General features: G+C 43.0%; 2 protein-coding genes across 4 annotated transcripts; both read right to left on the reverse strand.

Moving 5' to 3' along the window:
• Nucleotides 1–944: 944 nt before the first annotated feature.
• LOC110073714 (E3 ubiquitin-protein ligase TRIM56) lies at nucleotides 945–6081 on the reverse strand. 2 transcript variants are annotated; one of them, XM_020783191.3, is made up of 2 exons: nucleotides 6001–6081; nucleotides 945–3344 (listed from the first exon to the last, which is right to left on the reverse strand). In XM_020783191.3, exon 2 carries the CDS (start codon nucleotides 3325–3327, stop codon nucleotides 1261–1263), a length of 2067 nt encoding a protein of 688 aa, XP_020638850.3. In that variant the 5' UTR covers nucleotides 3328–3344; nucleotides 6001–6081; the 3' UTR covers nucleotides 945–1260. The 2 variants fall into 2 exon arrangements, with proteins under 2 accessions (XP_020638850.3, XP_020638851.3); XM_020783192.3 differs by having other exon boundaries at nucleotides 5261–6024.
• A 2278-nt stretch (nucleotides 6082–8359) lies between these two features.
• Nucleotides 8360–19430, reverse strand: C4H1orf210 (chromosome 4 C1orf210 homolog). Of its 2 annotated transcripts, XM_072997503.2 has the most exons (6): nucleotides 19329–19396; nucleotides 17371–17504; nucleotides 16917–17017; nucleotides 14423–14924; nucleotides 13054–13200; nucleotides 8360–11537 (listed from the first exon to the last, which is right to left on the reverse strand). In XM_072997503.2, exons 3-6 carry the CDS (start codon nucleotides 17001–17003, stop codon nucleotides 11155–11157), a joined length of 1119 nt encoding a protein of 372 aa, XP_072853604.2. In that variant the 5' UTR covers nucleotides 17004–17017; nucleotides 17371–17504; nucleotides 19329–19396; the 3' UTR covers nucleotides 8360–11154. The 2 variants fall into 2 exon arrangements, with proteins under 2 accessions (XP_072853604.2, XP_020638849.3); XM_020783190.3 differs by lacking the exon at nucleotides 17371–17504 and having other exon boundaries at nucleotides 19329–19430.
• Nucleotides 19431–21016: the final 1586 nt, after the last annotated feature.

The following is a 21016-nucleotide window of genomic DNA, read 5'->3' on the forward strand; positions in this document are numbered from 1 at the left end:
TTCTCTTCTTATAATCCATTCCACTTGCTCATGTATAAGCCCAGGGATCAGATCATACTTTTGCACTATTAAAGAGCAGGCCGGGTAGGTGGGGCTCGTCAGCCATGGAAGGCAGCCCATCTAGGAGAAGGAAAACTCCGATTTCAAACCTCCACTGCCTTGTGGCTGTATCCACTCATGGAAAAGGCTTCAGGAGTTAACCTCGAGGCAAAATCCGGAGCTGGAGTCCTGAAGACAGTTCGTGTCGTTCTGCCAACTCCTGCGACGTTGCTGGAACCAGTTGTATTGGCTCTTGCCTTTCCATTGGACCATTTCAGCAATGTGGAGAGGGGGGAATCTGCTGCTTGGGTAACAGCCTATCCTCCATATTACCTTACCCGGGCTTCATGCTCTGGAGAGGACACTCCTCGATTCAGAGCATGTTACCATAGTCTCTCAAGACTGAAGGATGCCTATACAAAAACACACTGAAAACCTGGGTGGAATCCAGCAACTCCAGTCACTACACATAATGCAAGCCCTATTGCAATTTAAAAATGGCACTCAATTTTTAAAACCACAGTAGGGCTTGCATAGCTGCCTGACAGCTGTTTATTTGGCTGCCAAGAAGCCTAACTGTTTAGACAGCTGGACCCCAGAGCGGGAAGGGTATGCAAATGTATGGGCATACGTAGAGAGAAAGGGAGTGTGTGGTGCAGGAGTCACGCCCTCCTCCCCTCCCCAGATGTGACTCTCTGGCAGAAGTGCTTCCATTCCATCTTCTGGCATGTCTTTCATGTCTTTCTGCTGCTGTGGCGGGAAATACTCACCCACTGCCACTTGGTGTCCTGAACCAGCAATACAAAAGCAAAGGCAGGTGCCAGGCTCTCAGCTGCCGCCCCATCCCCAGTGCTGTCAGCAGCCAAGGTCTCCACACATCCACACAGTCTGCTTTAACATATTGGTTTCAGACAAGCAGCAGGGCCCTTCCCCCTTGTTCGCCTCAGCGAGAGATATAGAATGAAACAGCAGCTGACAGTAGAGGTTCTGCTAGGTATAGAGCATCACTGAAAGGCATACTGAGAAGCGTATTCTTTGGCCCACCACTCTCAGGCCAGGTACTAACTGCAATGCGCATTCTATCTGACTGCAACAGCAGCAGCATACGATATCTTCTTCCCCAGCACCTGATCCTGATCAGCAGTCTTGGCTCTTGCATGAGGTAAAGGCCCTCCCAAAATGCCACAAGGACACTCTCCCCACTAATCAGGGAGCTCAGAACTAGCACAAAGAAGCACTTGATCGGTACTCAGCCATCAGGGAATAGACATCAGTGTTTCCATCTTCCTTCACGACAAAGAGATTGTCAGCATCAACAGCAAGGACCCGAGGTCTTCGGCCCTCTCCTAGATAATTCAGTACCACCTCTCCAGTCTCATCTTCCTCTGGAAACTGTATCACCTTGAACTGATCCACCACCAAAATGTTCCCGTCTTCAATGACACAAACGCTGAATGGCCTTGTCAGCAGCGAAGTTGAGGGCTTCAGCACATTCAGAATAATCCCCGATTTCTCCATGATAACAATCTGTTTTTTGATGAAATCTGAGACAACAAACTCCTCCCAGGTACTTACTGCAATAAAGAGGAACTTGCCTCCATGATAGTCATTGGGTTGGACTCTGCCAACACACGACCCAGACGGGCTGTACAAAGAGATGGAGCAGAGCGTCCCTTCACTCACAGCCACGTAAGAGTCACTGTAGGAGGCCAAGGCATAGGAAGACTCCGAGCCTCTCATCGGCAGTTTACAGAGGAAGAGGCCATCGAGGGTGAGGAAAAAAAGGTGAGTCCCTGAGGTACAAGCCAGTCTCTCTGCACACACAGAGATGCCACAGAAGGCAAAGTCAGCAACAGGCAGAGGAACTGATCCCAGAAACTGACCGCTGGGGCTATATCGCTTTATCTTATCATTTGCCTGGTCCAAAAGGAGAACTTGGCCAGTGTAAGGCACAATGGCAATCCCAGTAATATATGGCTTTTCCTTGGAGTGGGGTGGATCCTCAAAGCTATAACAATATTTTGCTCTTATCCTAAAGCCATCGGTGGTGCAGGAGTTCTCAGTGGAGAATTCACACACACTTGTGCAGGAGTTTTCATCAGATTCAGAAAGAGAATCTGTCTCCTCCTCACTTTCCTCCCCAGGAGTAGCGACTGACTGGCTGTCTTGTTCCACGGGCTCTTCTTCTCTCTTGGACTCCTCTCCAGGAAACACAAAACTGAAAAGTGGGTCTTGAGAAAGTTGCTGGGGCTCATCCCAAGCAATAGCTAGTTCTGGGATCCGGCTGGAGACTTGCTGAAGCTGGTATGCCTGAAGCTCCTCAACCCTATTCTTGATCATCTCTTCCAGATGGAGGATCTCATAGTCTTTCCCAACACACAAGACACGCTGAGAAAATTCCTGGGTAGACACTGCTTTGTCCTTCTGAATCTGCAGCTCCTTCCGTGCCAGACAAAATGCTCCCAACTGTTCAGTCAGGAAGGCATCCAGCTCTGTCAAGGCAGACTCCTTCTGGGTGCGGATGTAAGCTGTGACATCTTCCACATACTTGCAGATTTTCTCCTTGCTACGTTCTCCTTCTGCTTTCAGCTTGTCCATGGCCGCTTCCACAGCCTTTTCTTGTTCAGAGATGGAGGTAATGGTTCCCTGGAGAGTCTTAATCAACTGCTCCACTGAAGGCCGTTCCCGCTGGACAGCACTGGCCATGGAGATCACTTTGTGCTGAAAATGGTCCAGCATGCGACAATCCCTGCAGATGGGCATGCTGCAGGTGTCACAGAAGAAGCGGAGTGCCTCCTGCGGGTGACCCTGGCAGCACAATTCTTGCAGAAATCTCACCTCTGTGTCATAATGCCCAGCAAGGAACTCTTCCACATTCACCACCTTATGATGCAGAGTGAGGCGGGAGCAGCAATGACCCTGGGAACAGGTCTGGCACAAGAAATCCTTGCAGTCCAGGCAACGAGAGGTGGCAGCTACGCTTTGCTGAACATTAGAACAGACAGTGCACTGTAGGTCCTTGTTGCATTTCATCTGGAACAGCTCCAACAGACCATTGATAAAAAAGTTGGTCTTCAGGCCAGCAGCTCCTTCTGGGACTTGTATCTGCAGGCGGCACTCAGGACACTGCACAATCTCATTCTCAACTAGGGGATCTAGACACCCAAGGCAGTAGCTGTGCAGGCACGGCAGGATTTTTGGCACCTGATACAGGTCATAGCAGATTTTGCAAGTCAAAAAATCTTCCCGAATCAATTCCTGCAGGGATGTGGAACTCTGAGCTGCCATGATCCTGTCCGGTGAAGCTACAAATAGAGCAAGAGACAGGTCAGAAGGGCCAACTATGTTCCATGCCAAGTTATCTGATTTGAGAATGTTCAGGAATTATGTCATTAAATCTAGCTAGCTCTGCATCTACTACATCTCACACATATTACAACTTCTGGCTGACAGACATATTTTTGTACAGTGGGGTCTTGACTTGAGAACTTAATCCGTATTGGAAGGCGGTTCTCAAGTCAAAAAGTTTGCAGGTCAAATCTGCATTTCCCATAGGAATGCATTGAAAACCATTTGATCCGTATCTGCTCTTTTCCGTCCATAGAAACTAATGGGAAGCTGCTATTCTGCCTTCGACCACTAGAGGGGGATATTTTGTTTCTTTTTTTCTTAGGTCAAGAAAGGTTCAGGGAAGGCAGGGAAAATACAGTCCAGGCAGTACCAGGCAGTCTGAAGACTCCCAATCCACTCTCTAAACGCTGGGAGGAGTGAGGAAGCAGACAGGCACCCTTTTCACTGGCCAACAGTTAACTGAAAGTTCACATTTTGCACTTTCCCTGCCTCCCACGTGGTTTTTTTTCAGTTCTTAACTCAAATCTATGTAAGTCAAGTCAATATTTTCCTATGAGAGTGGTTCTTAAGTCAAAATGTTCTTAACTCGAGCCGTTCTTAAGTCAAGACCCCACTGTAATATAAATAAGGAACTATAAAACAAGGTCACAAAGGAGCTTCAGCTTACTTTGAAAAGCACTAATAACCCACTATGTAGCCCCTGAGTTCTGTGTACAGTGGTACCTCGACTTACAAACGTCTCCACTTACGAACATTTCGAGTTACGAACGGCTCCGTTCCCAAAATGTTGCTTCGACTTGCAAACGAAAAAACTTTTCCTCCCCTTTTTTTGACCTAAATTCATCTTAGGTCAAAAGAAGAAAAAATGTAAAAAATTATCCACCTAGCGGTAGAGTACGGATTAACTGGCTTTGCATTAGTTCCTATGGGAACTAATGCCTCTACTTGCGAACAGCACCTCGACATAAGAACAAAAAACAGCCGGTACGGATTAAATGGTTTTCAATGCATTCCCGTGGGAAATTTTGCCTCAACTTATGAACTTTTTGATGTACAAACGTCGTTCCAATACGGATTAAGTTTGTAAGTCGAGGTACCACTGTACAGTATATTATCTAAGGTTAGTCTGTACAGGATTTCACTATGAATTTTAAAACTGATGTCCAGTTCCAAAGTTTCAGAGAGTTACTTGTGTGACTGCAACCTAGTCTAGAACACAACAGCTAGTATGGCTATTTCTGGGTAGTGAGTGTTATTGAGACATTTATTGCTATCAATCCCACAGAAGTAACACTGCCTTTATTTACTGCTTGATAGAACTACAGTGTCTTTAGTAACTGTGTGACAAGGAAACACTGTATTCAACTGATGCAGTTTCCAGTAACATGGAGATTAGGCCACAGGATGCCTGCCAGATAGCTATTCATGTAGAAGTGGTCATCCGCAAACTCTTACCATTGGCTATGCTGGGTGGATTGACTGGAATTATAGGTCAAAACACCAGGAAACCAAAGGTCTCTATGAAAAAAAAAAGGGGGGGGGAGTGGGACACCACTGCAATTTTGCTCTCCAAAGGAAAAGAGCTGATTGCTTTCTGGCTATGTGCCTACAAAAGAGTAACATTCTCAAGGAGCTTGTAAGGGAGAGTGCCATTTGATTTCCAGCTCCAAAGTTCCTTTTTCCATCTCTCTTCTATCACAGCCAACCAGATGCCACCTTATTATTGCTTGTATGAGCCACGTCTTCTACATACGTTAACGGAAGATAAATAAAGCACCCGTACAAGTAAAAGGTGTCTAGCCTTCTACTTATTTTCTGAGGGTCAGACTCCCCGCCCCCCCCAACCTCGCAATATATTCATCTGAAATACTTGCAACGGCTGCATTCAGCACATCCCGAAGGAGATCCCCCTCGGCGACGATCCACACACGGGATTTACTCTTCTCCCCAAAAGGGAATTTTCTTCCGGTTATGAAGAAACACCCGCACCAGGGAGCAGACGCTTCCGGCCAAAACAGAGGCGCAGGCAAACAGTTCTTTTTCTCTCCCGCGTCAGCATTTCATTAAAAAATTCTCCTCCGGCTATAGTTGCACTACAGCTCCCATAAGTCCTCCTCAGCACTGCCTTTGTAGGCTAGGCCTGATGGGAGTTGGAGTTCGGCGCAAGTCTCCTCCCCGCCCCCCATACCGAAGAAAGCAAAAGGGATCCCCCGTAAACTCCGAAACGAAACGTCACATCTAGCTGAGCTAAACGTTTTGGTTCAGGATCTTTCACAGCCCCACAGCCACGGCGAAGCTGCAAAGCGCAAGAGTGCAGTTGAGAAACGTTACTTTTTCAGACTATAACTCCGAAAAGCTCAAGTAAACAGGGCCGGGCCGGGCTCCTTAAGGATTGGAGGTGTGTGTGTTTCCACTCCAAGAAAAATACATTTGCCAAGCTTTGCATGCGAGGCAACGGAAAGATTAGGCGATGTTTTCCCGCGTGGCGGGAAGGCGCACCTGCCTTAAATCACCCCCCCTTGCAGCCTCCCGTCCGACTAGGATTGGGGGGGGGATGCTGACCCTTCCCACCACTCGCACACAAGCGCCGAACCCCTCCATTTTACATACTTGCGGAGCTTTTCTTCAAAGGAACCTCCGTATTATTTCCGCAATCCGACCATACATGACCATAAGCCCCGCCCTACGACTGGGTTGAAATGTATCGTCAGAAGGGTTAAGGCCCGCCCGTTGTTTCGGTGGGATTCCTGGCAAGTGGGCAGGTTTAGACTACAGTATACCTGCCCTAATTCCCTGGGGCAGGTATACAGTGCTTGGGGAATTCTGAAAGCTGCAGTTCCAAAAAAGCATAAACTTGTGCACCTCCAGGTTCCTCAAAGTAATGTACTGTATTCAGTCGAGCTCTGGCTTCCAAAGAATGGAGAGTTTGGGGTGGTAGTCGGGAGGATAATTTAGCCAGGCAAACCTACACAGTTAAATTTGTTCTGTATGATTATCCTTGGTAACCCTGGCTATTTCAGGATATGAATGTGTGGCCATTTCGAACTACTGTTTCTAGCATTCTGAGCATCTCCAAGTGAACTGACATAGGACATCTTCAATCACATGATTGCAGAATGTCTCACTCTGGAAATGATCAACATTCAGCCCAGAACTAGTGTCAGCCATGATGTAGCACAAGCAGTTATGAGCTATAATGTGATGTCTGACCAGTTTATACTGGTAAGATATTAGGTCTATCAGTATAATTATAATATAAGACCATGCCTCAAGTGCAGATGGTGAAGAAGAAGAAATTGGAGGTTTTTATGGAAGTGTCCAGCAAAAAGTTGCTCACTCACCAAAACAAGATGTGTTATTAACCATAGGTAACCGGAACATAAAAGTAAGAAATAAAGCAGAATCAAGGACTGTCAGAGGATTCCACCTGAGAGTTAGAATCAGGAGAGCAACTCATAGAATTCTGTGAGACCAACAATCTGTCTATTTCAAATACATGCTCCAGGCACTGAAACCAACAATTGTAAATGTAGACATCACAAAATGGCCAATATAGAAATCAAATAAATTATGAAACAAGAAGCAGAAGATGGAGAAACCTGTCTATCCACTTGGACTCTCTAACCTCTATTTCCTCCTGCACCTATTGTTAGACTGATGTTTTATAATCCACCTATCAGTCCCACTTTCCTTTAATATTTCTCTAAGAGGCAGGCATGTAATCTTGATCTGTTAGTGTTACTCTGTAGAAATGTTCCTGCAGCTCAATCCTGTGCACGGCAGTCTGATGGATGTTATCTATTAGTACATGTGTTTTAAATTACTGCCTTGCACACGGTTACTAAGAGTAATTTTTTTAAAAAGTAACTGGCATATTGTAATCTCCAGATTAGACCACTGTAATGCACTCTACGTGGGGCTACCTTTGAGCTTGACGCGGAAACTCCAAGTGGTGCAGAATGCGGCGGCCGGACTCTTTAGTGGAGCGAGAAAATTCCACCATATTTCTCCTATTCTGGCCGTGCTGCATTGGCTGCCCATTCGGTTCCGCGTCGACTTCAAAGTCCTGATGCTACGCATAAAGCCATAAACAGTTTAGGGCCTCGATACTTGGCGGAACACTTACTCCCATCTAGTTCTACCCGTGTCACTCGTGCGAGTCAGGAGGTGAGGCTGAGGAGTCTGACGCCGAGGGAGGCCCGGAAGGAAAAAACAAGAAAACGGGCCTTCTTGGCGGTGGCTCCTCGCCTCTGGAACAATCTGCCTCCGGAGATTCGCGCAGCCCCCTCGCTGGGTATCTTTAAAAACCAATTAAAAACGTGGATGTTTCGGCAGGCCTTCCCTCCAGCTAATTCCTGATGTTTCCCTTTTCTTTCTCCACCGTGACTTACTTCGTTTGCGCTCCATCTTGTTGAATTTGTCTGTTGTATAATAACCCTTTTTATATTTATTCGTGTATTTTATAGTGTAAGCCGCCTAGAGTGGTCGTAATTGACCAGATAGACAGGATATATACACATACATACATACATACATACATACATACATACATACATACATACATACATACATACATACATACATACATACATACATACATACATACATACATACATACATACATACATACATTTATAATAAATAAATAAATAAATCATTTAAAAAACTTTAAGAGCAAGGAGGTCTTTCAAAAATTTGTAGTTTTAGCTAAATGACTATGTTCAGTCTAGGAAAAATATAGCTGGGGGGATCTTAGAAAAACTGAGGACACTAACCTCTGGCAGTGTCTTCAATTGCTGGCATATTCCAATCCCAAGGGTTTCTAGTAGCATAGGATCACCTATATAAACCAAGCTGTACCTTGTTGTCACCTTTGGATGAGGAAGAAACTGAGCACAACTTATATATATAACCAGTACTTCAGCTCTTTAGTTTTCATGATAAAATAGACCAAGGAAAAATGCTCATATCTGTTTAAAAACAACGGAGTGCATTTATTTATGAAACATCCAAATTACTACACACAAATTGGTGTGGAGATCATATCTGTTCATTTATTCAAGTCTTTCATGTACTTCAGCCTAGAGGTAGCTTCATATCATTTAAGTCAGTGGTCCCCAACCTTGGGCCTCCAGATGTTCTTGGGCTACAACTCCCAGAAGCCTTCAACACCACCTCTTTTGACCAGGATTTCCGGGAGTTAAAGTCCAAGAACATCTGGAGGCCCAAGGTTGGGGACCACTGATTTTAAGTGAAACATGCTCTCCTCCTGCAGTTTAGCAATGCTATTTTGCACATTCCACACAATATAGACTGTTGCCTCTTAGCCCACACAATTCACCCAGGAGACATTGGGCTGCAACGGACATATCAGAGAGCAAATGCAGTGACCTTGTTTGTACAGTGGAATTGATTTAAATCAAATTGATTTAAATCACGATTGAATTTAATTGATTTTTTTCAGCTATTTAAATAAAAAATCAATTTTAAATTGTGATTTAAATCAATTTGATTTTTAAAAATAATTGATTTTTAGCCACTCTGCTTGTTTGTTTTCCATTTGGGAGAGATATGATGGATCTCATTTACAGATATAATGCTGGCCCATTATTTCCTTTGCACAATCTTCCCACAAATGCTGTGCTTTCCTAGTGGGGGCAGAAATTGCCAGGCTTTTTTTGGGGGGGGGGAGTGTATTTTAGGGCAGAAGAAGCAGAAATGTATGTTCTACAGGAATGACCTCCTACATGGATCCTTGTCATTTTCATTCAGACTGGCAAATGTTAAACTGGCAAAGTTAAATTTTGCTCTTGCCTTTCCAATATGTCCTTCAGGCTCACCTTATTACAGCATGACACACGTGGCCCTATACAGATTTACTAGGCAGTAAACCCTACTGAACATAGTGGGACTGCTTCTTCATAAACAAGTATACCAGGACACTCTATGAAAAGCATTGCCACCAGCCCTCCAACTTGAAAATGGAATGGAAACGGAAAAAAAGGAGACTCGCGTGTCTCCAAGAAATTTTAGAAAATGGCAATCTCAGTGCTTGCAAAAAGGCCTATTATTGCAACAGAAGCACAGAGGGAAATAGCTGTGCTAGCATGTGCATAGACAGACCCTCTGAAAGGACTCTTGATGCAATGGTATCTGGCTACATTGCAACAAACACATAGCAAGCTGTTTGCTCTTGGATCTGAGCACTTGATCAAACAATGCAAATGGCCAACTGTCAATCAAACAAAGCTCTAGTTATCAGTGAGAAGAATAAAGAAAAGCTCATAAGAAATGCTGCTACAGTTCTCTGCATAAAGGCACTGCAGATTTCTCACCACAGGGAAACAGCTAAATCAATTTTATGAAGCATAAACAGGAAAGGTTATGTAAAGGTATAAAAATTGCATATACAGAGGGAAAGAAATACTGCATTACACAGTCAATAGGCAAAACCTGCATGCACAGGGTGCAGCCAAGGGTGCACAAAACTTTCTGGCTCATTAACATTGTCTTTTTAATGCAAAGATTCTTCAGACAGAAGCTAGCCTCAAGTACTCTCCCTTTGCTAAAGAGTCGGTTTCCAAGACAGGGAAACATACCTCCCTCCACTCAACCTCAGCCTAAGGAGTGTGGTGTGGCTATCACGAGTGATGCTGGTGGTTGCAGCAGGTAGGAGTTACACATTGTGCTACCTGTGTCAAAGTCCTTGATATTTAGTCTCTCCTGTTTTGGAAGTATTCTGGCCAAAATGGCCAAGAGCTGCAAACAAAGTAGTTTGCCTCTCCTATGCCACAGATAGCACTCAAAGGTTTTGGCTATAAATGAGACCTGGAGCAGAATACACACTGCAATAAACCTATATACCTAACACAGCCTCTCCCTCCCACATGTTGGCATCATGGGGCACCCTTTTTTTGCAATCTCCACTCCAACAGCCCCTTATGCCATTTCTGGACATCATTCCATTTCTAAAGTCAAGGTAAAACGAAGAACATTGACATGGGCTGGACAGGCCATCAAGAAACATGGGGCGAGACTGCTGACTAGCTGCCTCTTTCTCATCATTCTTCTCAATCTCCATCCTGTGCTTTAAGGAAAGTCTAGACAGTGCCCTCAAGCATCTTGCATTTTACCTCATATGCTCTTTGTTCGTGCTTTCTTATTATTTTTTTTAAATTCCTTTATTAGGAGACTGGGCTTCCTAATAAAATTATATGAGTTTGTCAGTAGTCTATGACTGCAAGCTTATGGACACTTGTATGGGAGTATAACATAAGAGTAACCAGGGGCTACACAAATGAAAGGTACTGAGACATTACCTATCTATAGGTAGCTCCACCATCCTAGCCTGACCACAATCAATCTCAGCTAATTTTGGAAGATGAGCAGCTTCGGCCTAGTTAGTACTTGGATGGAAGGCCACCAAGGAATGCCAAGAATCTCCAGGCAGAACTAGGAAAGAATCTTGCTTGAAACCCTGGAGAAATGCTACCAGTCAGAGCTGTCAAAGCTGATCTAGATGAACCCATTATCTGACTCAATATAATGCATAGCATTCTTATGTACTTCACTTTAGAGAACAGACAACTTTCGGCAAAGACAATGGCTGGTAAGGCGATTCTTGCTGTTAAGTGAGGTGGATTAAAGTAAAAAAATGGGAAAGAGAAACTAATAAAATCACTGTCTCCTCTTAGAAAATGGAGTAGAAAATTGCTTATCACATACTGGGAGGTACAAAAAGCGGGAGCTTGATTCCTAACAGACCTAGAGTTTGAAATGTGGCTCTGGTTCCTCTTTTCCTGTTTCCATTTCTTCCTCCTCTTCCTCTTCTTGTAAATCTCGATTGGGCTCGATGTAGTTATCCTCAATGAAGCCATCATCATCTTCTGGAAGACAGGCAACTGCTCCACCCATCATCTGGTTCCTCGCATATGCCACCTCCACATCAACTTCCTCAGCATGGGTGCTTCCAAGGGAACGGGAATCAGGCAGCCGTTGATGTTGGTAGCTGGTGCGGTTCCTCTGCATTAATTTACATTTGGCAACCAATGCAACCACAATGGAAATACCAATAGCCAAAAGCACAAATCCAGCAAAATAGGGCCAGCTTCTCCCAGTCTTCACTGGTAGTGGTGTGGCAGTCAATGCTGCAACAGAAAGGAAGACTAGTGAATTCAAAGACTTCTTATAGCAATACCCTCAATCAAGAAAGATCCTAAAATTCCAGTACTTTAAAACAACTATTGCAGAATAATGATACGGAACTTAATGTGACTGGATGAACATGCATAGGACAATGTAACATTGTCTCTGTCTTTTCATTTTAATAAGTATAAAGAAAATAAAGTAATCCCACCACAAAGCTGGTTTCCTTGGCCAGGAAAACAATAAAGGGAAAGGTCTTTCCTGACTCATTTGACAACTCTTTCTGGCAAATGCAATTCCCTCATTGTGGAGTAGACTGAACAAGGAAATTGACATAAGCGCTCTAGTGATTCTGGCAAAAAAATTCATTGCAAGGCTCAAAAGTAAAAACTACCAATATCCCCTATATTAACACACATGGTTCCTCTGCTATCTTCTTTTACTTTTATATACAGTACACTTCCTCTTCCCCCTTTACCCTCCACTGAATTTTTGACTGATATCCCTGTCAGTCTTCACTAACTCCCCCTTCTTTTTTGCTCATGCCTTATCTGTTTTCTGTCTCCTGTAGGAAAGTTTACAATAGAACTTAACACCAAACATAGGCCATAAACTACTGCATGTGAGATGTAACGACACACCCAAGACTCTTAGAGCCAATGATATTTAGAATGTTTTATTTTTGAATTTGGTATTTCATCCAGTATTTCATTCCCCCCCCCCCCCATATCTCTGATGAATTGGGTATGTTCATGAAAGCTCACATTAATAAATAATAGCTAGTCTTTAAGGTGCCACGTGTTTTTGGTTTGTTTTGTTTCTTTGCATTTGCCTTAAAATCTATTGTATCCCATGAATACACTGGGGGATTCCGGGGGAAAGGTTTGGAGCTGCTACTGCTGTTCCCCGTTATTTGCTCCCCATGACAGTTGCCTATTGCCTAAGAGTAAGGCTGACTCAAAATGGAGGCAGGAGTTACTGCCACATGAACATTATTTACTCAGACCTTATATAATTCCTGAAAACATTATGCATGTACTTTGAAGCTTCTCCTTCTCTTCATATGATCACTATTGTGAGAAATTATGAAACCTGTTTGTCAGAATCATCCAATTATTCCAGTCATAAACAACTGCTCCAAGCAACAGGAAGTCTTTCCTGCTTCCATATGTCACTTCAGTGAGCAACAGTTCTGGTAAACAGGAAGTCAAGAAGAAATGTCTCTTGAGTGGTTTTTCCTTTTACCAGGGCATAGAGCTATCTTTACTGTATTATCACAATGGGTTATCTTTCTCTGCTGATCCAGATCTTCCTAGTCTTGTCTGGAGCAGCACTGAATGGAATATAAATTGGCCATCTAAACATTTTGTATTTTGTGGTGCCTTGTCTCATAGGGAACTCTTCTAGAGAAGGACTAGAGTAGGGAGTGGTCTGAAAAATGGAAGGAAAATGGGAATGTTCTGGGACTGGAGAGTTATTTATCTGTACAACTGAGACTTTCTCTCTTGCTTCACTTACTCCCATTCTCTGTTGAGGCTTGACTAGGTGCTGACCCTTCATCCCGAGGAACCCGAAGTTTTCCTTTCTGGCCCAGGTCCTGAAAGTCCAACATTCTAATCTCTTGAACCTGTAGTTCCAGGTGTGAAACAGGTAAGGTCTGCTTATCTACAAGACACAAAAGTTCACCACATATATTATCACAAATATATTCATACTTCCATTTTTGTTTCATCCTAGTTTCATTCCTATGGTCTAATCATAGAATTACTACCTTCTTACAAGGTCCTGTAACAAATACAAAACTTGTCAGCTAATTCTATGCTTGAAATTTCCTGAAGTCATTTTCAGATGACATTTATCCTGTGGAAAATTAGTTTCTGCCCACAAACAACATTTTACCTTTTAGAAACCAAGTTACTACACTTTTGTTAAAAAAACAAGGATAGGTAATGCCTTCATTAGACCACTAATATCCCCAAAACAGCCAGTTTCGAAACTAGTGATTTAATAAATGGATCACCCTCCCTTTGTTTTTGGATTGTGCCCAAGAACCAAATAGCTTTCTTTTCATTTCTGCACCTGTTTTGCGAATGTGTCATGGATGGCAACTGGTTGGTATCTGTGACATCACTACCAAGTTCCCTTCTGTAATAATCCTATTTTTAATTTATTTTCAGTGATATTTCATTTCATTTTTATTTTTCAAAAAGAGGCTGGTATGCCTGCTTTCTCCCAGGGTCTTCAAACAGAAGGGTATTCATAGAAACTGCATGGGGAAGCTACTTTGTAGGGCAATATTTGCATCTTCTTCATACTGCTGCATAAATAGATAGCTATTGTTGTGTAACTATATAGCTATTCAATTCAGCAAGTCAATGCTCCTTTAAAGTAAGTCTTCCCCTTGCTCGTTACATACAGCTTGGGCATGGCTTTACCAACACTAGATCAGTGTCTGCAGTCTAAAGGCTCTATCAGGAAGTTTCCACCCTGAGGTTTTCTTCTGCATCTGGAAAGTGCCTGGTTTTTACCTTTTCCCAGATATATTATTTCATTTCATAAAACTGTGCATATCCCATCAAACCATTCAGGACTCTGATGTAGGGAAAATGTATGTACTGTACTGTATTTGATGCATTATCGTTTAAATCCTGAACTATTTGCAATACAAAGATAATCAGTCATGAAAGCACTGACTGAAAAATATTGGGGTTTACATGTGGATAGGTCTGCTCTCCTCAAAGACAGTAATCCATGAAGCACTGTTTTTCTCCTACCAAATAATATATCACTTTTGCATCATCTAGTGTAGTTTTGCTTTCAGAGGCATTAGAGCCATCTCTATTTCCACAGGCCCTTCACTTGACTTCCCACTTCTTCTTTGCCTCACCTTCTCTATGCACTTGCTGGAAAGGAGTGCTTGAGCCCTTATATACCCACAAGTTCCCTCGCAGATTGATATGGCATCTTCTTTGCACAGCAAACATAGCAAGCTCTTCTGTATAAGGCAGCTCATTGTTTTGCAAGTCTAGATGGACAAGGGCCCTGGAGGCAGAGAAGATGGAGAAGTCCAGAAACTGAAGTTTGTTGTTCTTTAGGAGTAGCGTGTGAAGGTTTTTCAAACCCCGGAAGCTGTTTCGGTGCACATGGGAAATGCTGCAGTTGCTTATATCCAATATCTGGAGAGTCTCAAGATTACAAAAGAGCCAAGGATAGAGAGTAGGGATGGTATTGCTGGAGAGGTTTAGGGAATGTAGAAGAGGGAAGCTGCTCAGAAAGGTTCCATGTCTGGGCATTATCAAAGAATTGAAAGACAGGTCCAAGTTGGTGATGTCCCTGGGAAGGGTATTTGGAACTTGGAGAAGGTTCTTCCCACTGCAGGCAGCCCATCCCTGTGAAAAGTGCACATACAAAAATGAATAAATAATTCTGTTTGATTTTAAGGGGTTTTTTTCTTTTGAATCATCAGGCACTCTATGACAGAATACTATATTTTACAGCTCTTGTAACCCTAACATTAAAAATACTTTAAAATTAAATATTGGAATTGTTTGCAAATAAAAGGAATGCCCTATATTTAATGCTGCACTTGCATTTAACATTTGCAGAGAGACACATTTTACAAATGGCATCAGGTCAGAGAGGAAGCAAAAAAAAAAAAAAAAAAACAGCAATGAACTTAAGACAGACTGCTTTATTGTGATTCCTGTCCAGGTTTCCTACACATTTCCTGCACAGATTTTAGAGATAGTCTAGAAGCTCATAAAGCAGTGCTGGGCAATTCTGTACTTGGATATAGGGAGCTTGTATATTAGGATGTCAATAAGAAACACAAAAGCAAAAAAAAAACAACAACAACATTAGAGCACCTTAAAGACTAAGTGCTACATTTTAACATAAGCTTTCATCAGACATAAGAGTCACAATACAGAGGCTACATGGTAAGACATTAATGCAAGGCTCTGAGATAAAAGGCCCATGGTATTAGGAGTGGTTATTGTTGGATGGTAGCCCCCATCTCCCTCAGCCACTGGCCATGCTGGATGGGAATGATGAGAGCAGGAATCCAGACAGAACTGAAGGGCCACAGGCTCCCCAACTCTGTTGGCCAAGAGTCCTCCACCTGGCCTGTGCTGCAGCTGTGAACAAATTTAAGTCCCCCTGAATTTAGTGATACAGATTCCTAAAGAAAGGTGCACAGCGTCAGGCCACAAGAAACTGACTCCAGAAGATGGAGATTCTACTGTTGGGAAGATAGGATTGGACCAGTTAGAGGCATATTTACTTGCCTTGATGGGTTACACTTCCACTGAAGGATCAGGTTCATAGCCTGAGGATACTCTTGGATCTAGCTCTCTCTATGGAGGCTCTCCTGTGCCCAAGAGGTTTTTTTTTTATTACCTTTGGCTGATTGCCCAGGGGCACCCCTATCTGGATAAGAAATATCTAACAACAGTGGTTCATGTGTCACCAATCTCTAAAATAGATTAAAATAATGCTACATAGGGTTTCTGTGAAGTTAGTACAGAAACGTCAGCAGGTCCAAAATGTGGTGGCCAGATTGATTGCAGATACCACTGTAACTCCTATGAAATAGTCATTCTAAGCGGTGGGACTAAGAAAGAACAGGGCTGTAAGAGATTTACACCTGCACATAAACACATATCTTCAGTCTTGGCATGCCTTCACTGGCTCCCTGCTCCTTTCCATGCTCAATTTAAGGTGCTAGTCATAATCTATAAAGCAGCAGTTTAGGAACTCAATATCTGGCAGAACATTTCTCCCACAAAAAGCCCCACAGAATTTCATCCCACATGTTCCTTGCAGTCCATGATATTAACAATTCTAACACCCTGATTTGGAGGGTGCAGAATCAGCTGCATACCACACATGGCCCAATGTTTTACAGAGGATACACTTACTGACTGAGGACAATTCCAGGAATTGCATTCCAAACATAACAGCTTCTCTGAAATTTGGTCTTTCAACTGAGAGGAAAATACCATTGAAAGGGCCTGTTGCTCCTTCTTTCTACCTAACAATAGGCTGGGCCAGCAGTGGCCTTGGATGCTTTTAAAAGTATGAGCTTAATCTTTTTAAGCAGGTAGGTAAACAGACAGCCATAGTAGTTGCCAACAGTAACATTCATGGCCAACTATATATTCTACAATCAGCATGTGCTTCAGCATGCTGTATACAGTATTAAGTTTTGCTTTAGTTACGTGTCCTGCTTTAACTGTCACCTGCCTCCAAAGTCTGATTCCATGAACTGTGTCCATAGTACAAACATTTAAATAGGCCACAATCTCCCAAAACTGAAGTCTCCTGATCTAGCAGAAAGTTCACATTGTCCTCCACTGCACTCAGATACACTCGTTGCTTACATGTTCATCAATGTTGCAGGGATGTCCTGATACCACAGACCAGGCCAAGAACATACTGGAGATCTGAAGGCACCAAGTATCTTTCATTCTGCTTCAGGAAGCTACAGGGGGAGAAAATAAAAGAGACACTGTCTTTGTTTCTATTTATATCCCAGCTTTCATGACTAATCTCAGGCTGGATAACAACAATTTTAAAACAAAAAGACACCATAAGCAATATGAAAGTAAAAAAAAAAACCCAACATTTCTAACAAAACCAAGAATGACCAGTAAAGGATAACAGATGCAAAAGAGCAAAGATTATTTTATTGTCATTAACCACTCTTATATTTCTGTATAAACGCATGGCTTAGTCTAGCACTAAAATATTAATAAAGTTGGTGCCAAAAGTATCACTTGAGCAAGGGAATCCCAGGATTGTGGCACGTTCTTAGGAAAAAACGCTATATCTTACCAGAAATCAATCTACTTCTGCTAATGATGAGACAAGAAGATAGGCCTCTACACCAGATCTAAGGTAAAGAGCAGGTCAACACTAGGAAAGCTGGACATCAAATCATTTTAGGCTTTGCAGGCCAATGCCAGGATCTTGAAGTTTACCCAGAAACAAACTGGGAAGAAATTAAGTTATTTCAGGAAAAGAATTCTATAATCCTCAGTACAGTATCTGATTTTCTTATGATGACATATGAATCCCAGGGAGCTTACCTAACATAATATAGTGATATACCCATCATTAAATAAAGGTGGTATCTTTCAATTCAGGCAACATGAATGCAGCTTCCATGGTAATACAGTACAGACAAGGCACACACATACAGCATATAACAACACATAGTACAGCACTGATCATCTTTGTAGTACCAAGGCTTTAGACAACACTAGACAATAGGGACCTCAGGATTTAATTTACCATAAACTGATATGCCTAAAGAACTCCACTTGTGCGAAGGACAATGTTCCTTCAAGTAGGCTGTGCCACATTACTGTATCAGTAGAGTATTACATTCTCCTGGCATACAACGGGCTCCTGCCCTTATTCCCAAAGTCACCAGAGAAGCAAAAGTCATGAACTGAGAGAAGGACCAAAACAGCAATAGCAACTGGTGGCTCATTGCACATGCAACACCAAAGACATGCCAGGGTTTGAAAAAGTAACCAATCAGGGCAGAACTAAGACGTTTTGGTACTTGAAGCAAAAGACAAGATGTCCATTGCCTAATCTTAGTACGTATAGGTATTGATTAGACTGGCAGCTAAATCTTTTTTCAACAGTGGCAAAGAGACAATCCACTAGAGGTCAACAGGCTTGCTTAGGGGAGGCAGGCAGGCTGCAAGGCACACCACACTCTGTCTGCCAGCATCTCATTGCTGCTTCCTGTCCGCCAGCATCTTCTGTCTGTGTTGGTCCTGCCCAACCACAGCTTAAACCAGAGTGTGGAGAAGATTCTTTCTTGTACTGCAACTCTTGTAAGAAAGTCCCCTAGCCAGCATGGCCGCCGCTGGCTGGGCAATCCAGGGAGTGGTCCGAAAAGGAACCCGTCCAGGCTGTGGCTCAGATCACAGTCAAAAGGCCCGCAGGAGTGCTGTGTATGATCCCCGAGGACCTGCTGCACATAGCTATGGCATGCTGACAGCACCATATACCCTCTATTAGCAAGCATGTCTTGAAAGATCTTCCGATAAGCTTGAGTTGGTGGGATGCACAACATATGTTATCTTCTCAGAGCCAGAAGCCTGAACTCCGACAGAGCAATTTCTTCCCAACACCTCCTGCCTCAATTTGTCAGTGTCATCTTGGATGACCAAGAACTGGCAGGATCTTTTGATGTCTCTCTTCAGTTACCTACCTATCCTGCAGTGAGGTCAGGCTTGTAATGAGTGGGCTAACCAGAAACCCTGAAAGAAGACTTTAAATTGCAAAGGAGACAGGAACCAATTCTGTTTAGTCTCAGGCAGGTGAGCATATTTCAACACACTGGCTTTTGAGGAGGCAGTGCTCCCACTGGTAAGGGAGCACTGAGTGTCATATGACAGTCACGTTTTCAGATGTGGCCTCTTTTTAGGTTCATTTGTTTATAGAAATCTTGGCTCAGAGTCAGCAAGCTACTTTCACCCACAGAGAAAGCCATTTGCGCTCATTACTGGAGGAAAAGCGCACACAAAATACAGAAGCACCTTATCGATTGCCTTGTGCTTAAAAAAGGAAGAGGAGAATCGGCATCTGATTTTGAAACACAGCCAGGACTATTTCCCCCACCACCCACCTCCAGCTCATGCAACAAACCGAGGCTTTCCCCAATCCGCATACACCAGCATTGCACAGAATCTTTCCATGAGGAAAGGGTACTTGGTTCCCCCGCCCCCATTCTTCCTCCAAATATTCTCTGCAGGGGTGGGGGGGGCATTTACCTCAGGAACGGAACCAGATTGTGTGTGTCCTCTCTGGCTTTCTCACTCCAGTGTGTGCACTCTCTCTCTCTTCCTGTGTCTGTGTACTGTGGGAGTGGCAGGTGCCCAGGAAAATGGAGTTTGAATGTGAAAAAAAGGTGAAAGGTAACAAAGGAAGTTACACATTAACTGGAATCAGCATCTGTTGTCTTTTTAGTAAGGTTAGAGCCAAAACAAGGCCCTGGCACTACAGTGGAGGAGAAAAGGGGAGGGTGCCCATTAGATAGTACCTGTATATATATGCCCACAAAAGCAGATACTGTACTGTAATAGCTTAAATGGTTACAGCCAGAGAAGCTACTACTGCAAAATTATGTGCAAACACTTCTGCATGTTTACCTCATTGTGTGCATTCATTATGAATGACAGATTAAACAAAAGGCACCTGCATATGGAGCATGCCTGTGTTCCTTGTTCAGTGCTGGAAGTTATGCTGGGCATACAAAAGTCTCTGGATTCAACCATTAATTATCACCCTCTGACTCTGTAGCCAACTGTGTTTCCACCTGACAGTTGTTCTATCCAGCCACACCTAGCTAGCTTGCTAATTAGAATAGCATGGGGTAATTTGTCAAAAGCTTTGCTGAAGTCAAGATATATAATACAGTATCTACAGCAATCCCTCTGTCTATCAGGAAGGTTACAAGATCAAAAAATGAGATCAGATTAGTCTGGCAGGATTTGTTCTTGACAAATCTGAGTTGGCTTCTAGTTATTACTGCTTTGTTTTCTATGTGTTTGTATAGTGACCACTTCATAATCTGTTTCAGAATTTTCCCTGGGATTGATGTCAGGCTGACTGGTGTGTAGTTCACAGGTTCCTCCTTATTGCCCTTTGTGTAGATAGGGACAACATTAGCCCTCCTCCAATCGTCTGGCACCTCACCTGTTTCCCATGATTTCAAGAAAATGGACAGTGATTCTGAGAGTTCTTCAGCCAGTTCCTTCAAAACAAATGCAGTTTGTCTGGCCCTGAAAATCTGAATTCATTCACAGGGATTGAGGGATTCCTTGACTATTTGTTTATCAATCTCCAACTTCAATCCTGTCCCCTCCATTTGCAGTTCACATTTCTCTGGAGAATCAAAGCCTGTCCTTTGGGAGAAGACTGAGCTAAAATAGGAATTGTGCACTTCTGTGTGTTCTTGATCTTCTATTATCATTTTCCCATCTCCATTGAGTAGCTGAGCCACTGTTTATTTTCTTTCTTTTTGCTATACAGATACCTGAGGAATGTTTTTCTGTTGCTTTTAGTACCTCTAGCTAACCTCAGCTCATTCTCAGCTTTTGCCCTCCTAATTCTATCCCTGCAGTTCATTGATCCTTGTCTGTACACTTCCTTTGTGGCCTTCCTTTCATTTCCTATATATGCCTCTCTCTCTCTTTTTGTTTGTTTGTTTGTTTCCAGGTCCTCTCTGAGTTTTTTGTGAAGGCACAGTAGCCTTTTTTGCTGTCTCGCACTTTTTTCCTTGTTCGAATTGTTTGTAGTTGTGCCTTTATAATTTCAGAAAAAAGGAAAACAATATGCTATTTTTAAAAAATTATAACTGTATTGATAACCACTTGAAGAGACTTAAAACTCCAATGAATTACTCTTTTAAAAATTAAATAATTAAGACCTCAAGCACTGGCATGACTGAAGCTCTTTA

The sequence above is a fragment of the Pogona vitticeps genome, chromosome 4 (genome assembly GCF_051106095.1).
Source record: "Pogona vitticeps strain Pit_001003342236 chromosome 4, PviZW2.1, whole genome shotgun sequence".
Classification (NCBI taxonomy): domain Eukaryota; kingdom Metazoa; phylum Chordata; class Lepidosauria; order Squamata; family Agamidae; genus Pogona; species Pogona vitticeps.

What these genes read in the sequence shown, in the direction of transcription:
- LOC110073714 (XM_020783191.3), bottom strand. Translation starts at nt 3,327, where the DNA reads ATGGCAGCTCAGAGTTCCACATCCCTGCAGGAATTGATTCGGGAAGAT.
- C4H1orf210 (XM_020783190.3), bottom strand. Translation starts at nt 17,003, where the DNA reads ATGAAAGATACTTGGTGCCTTCAGATCTCCAGTATGTTCTTGGCCTGG. An exon ending in CCTGCAACATTGATGAACAT is followed by an intron (nt 14,925 to 16,916) that starts GTAAGCAACGAG and finishes CACTTTTCACAG; the next exon opens with GGATGGGCTGCCTGCAGTGG. An exon ending in AGCCTCAACAGAGAATGGGA is followed by an intron (nt 11,538 to 13,053) that starts GTAAGTGAAGCA and finishes TTTCTGTTGCAG; the next exon opens with CATTGACTGCCACACCACTA.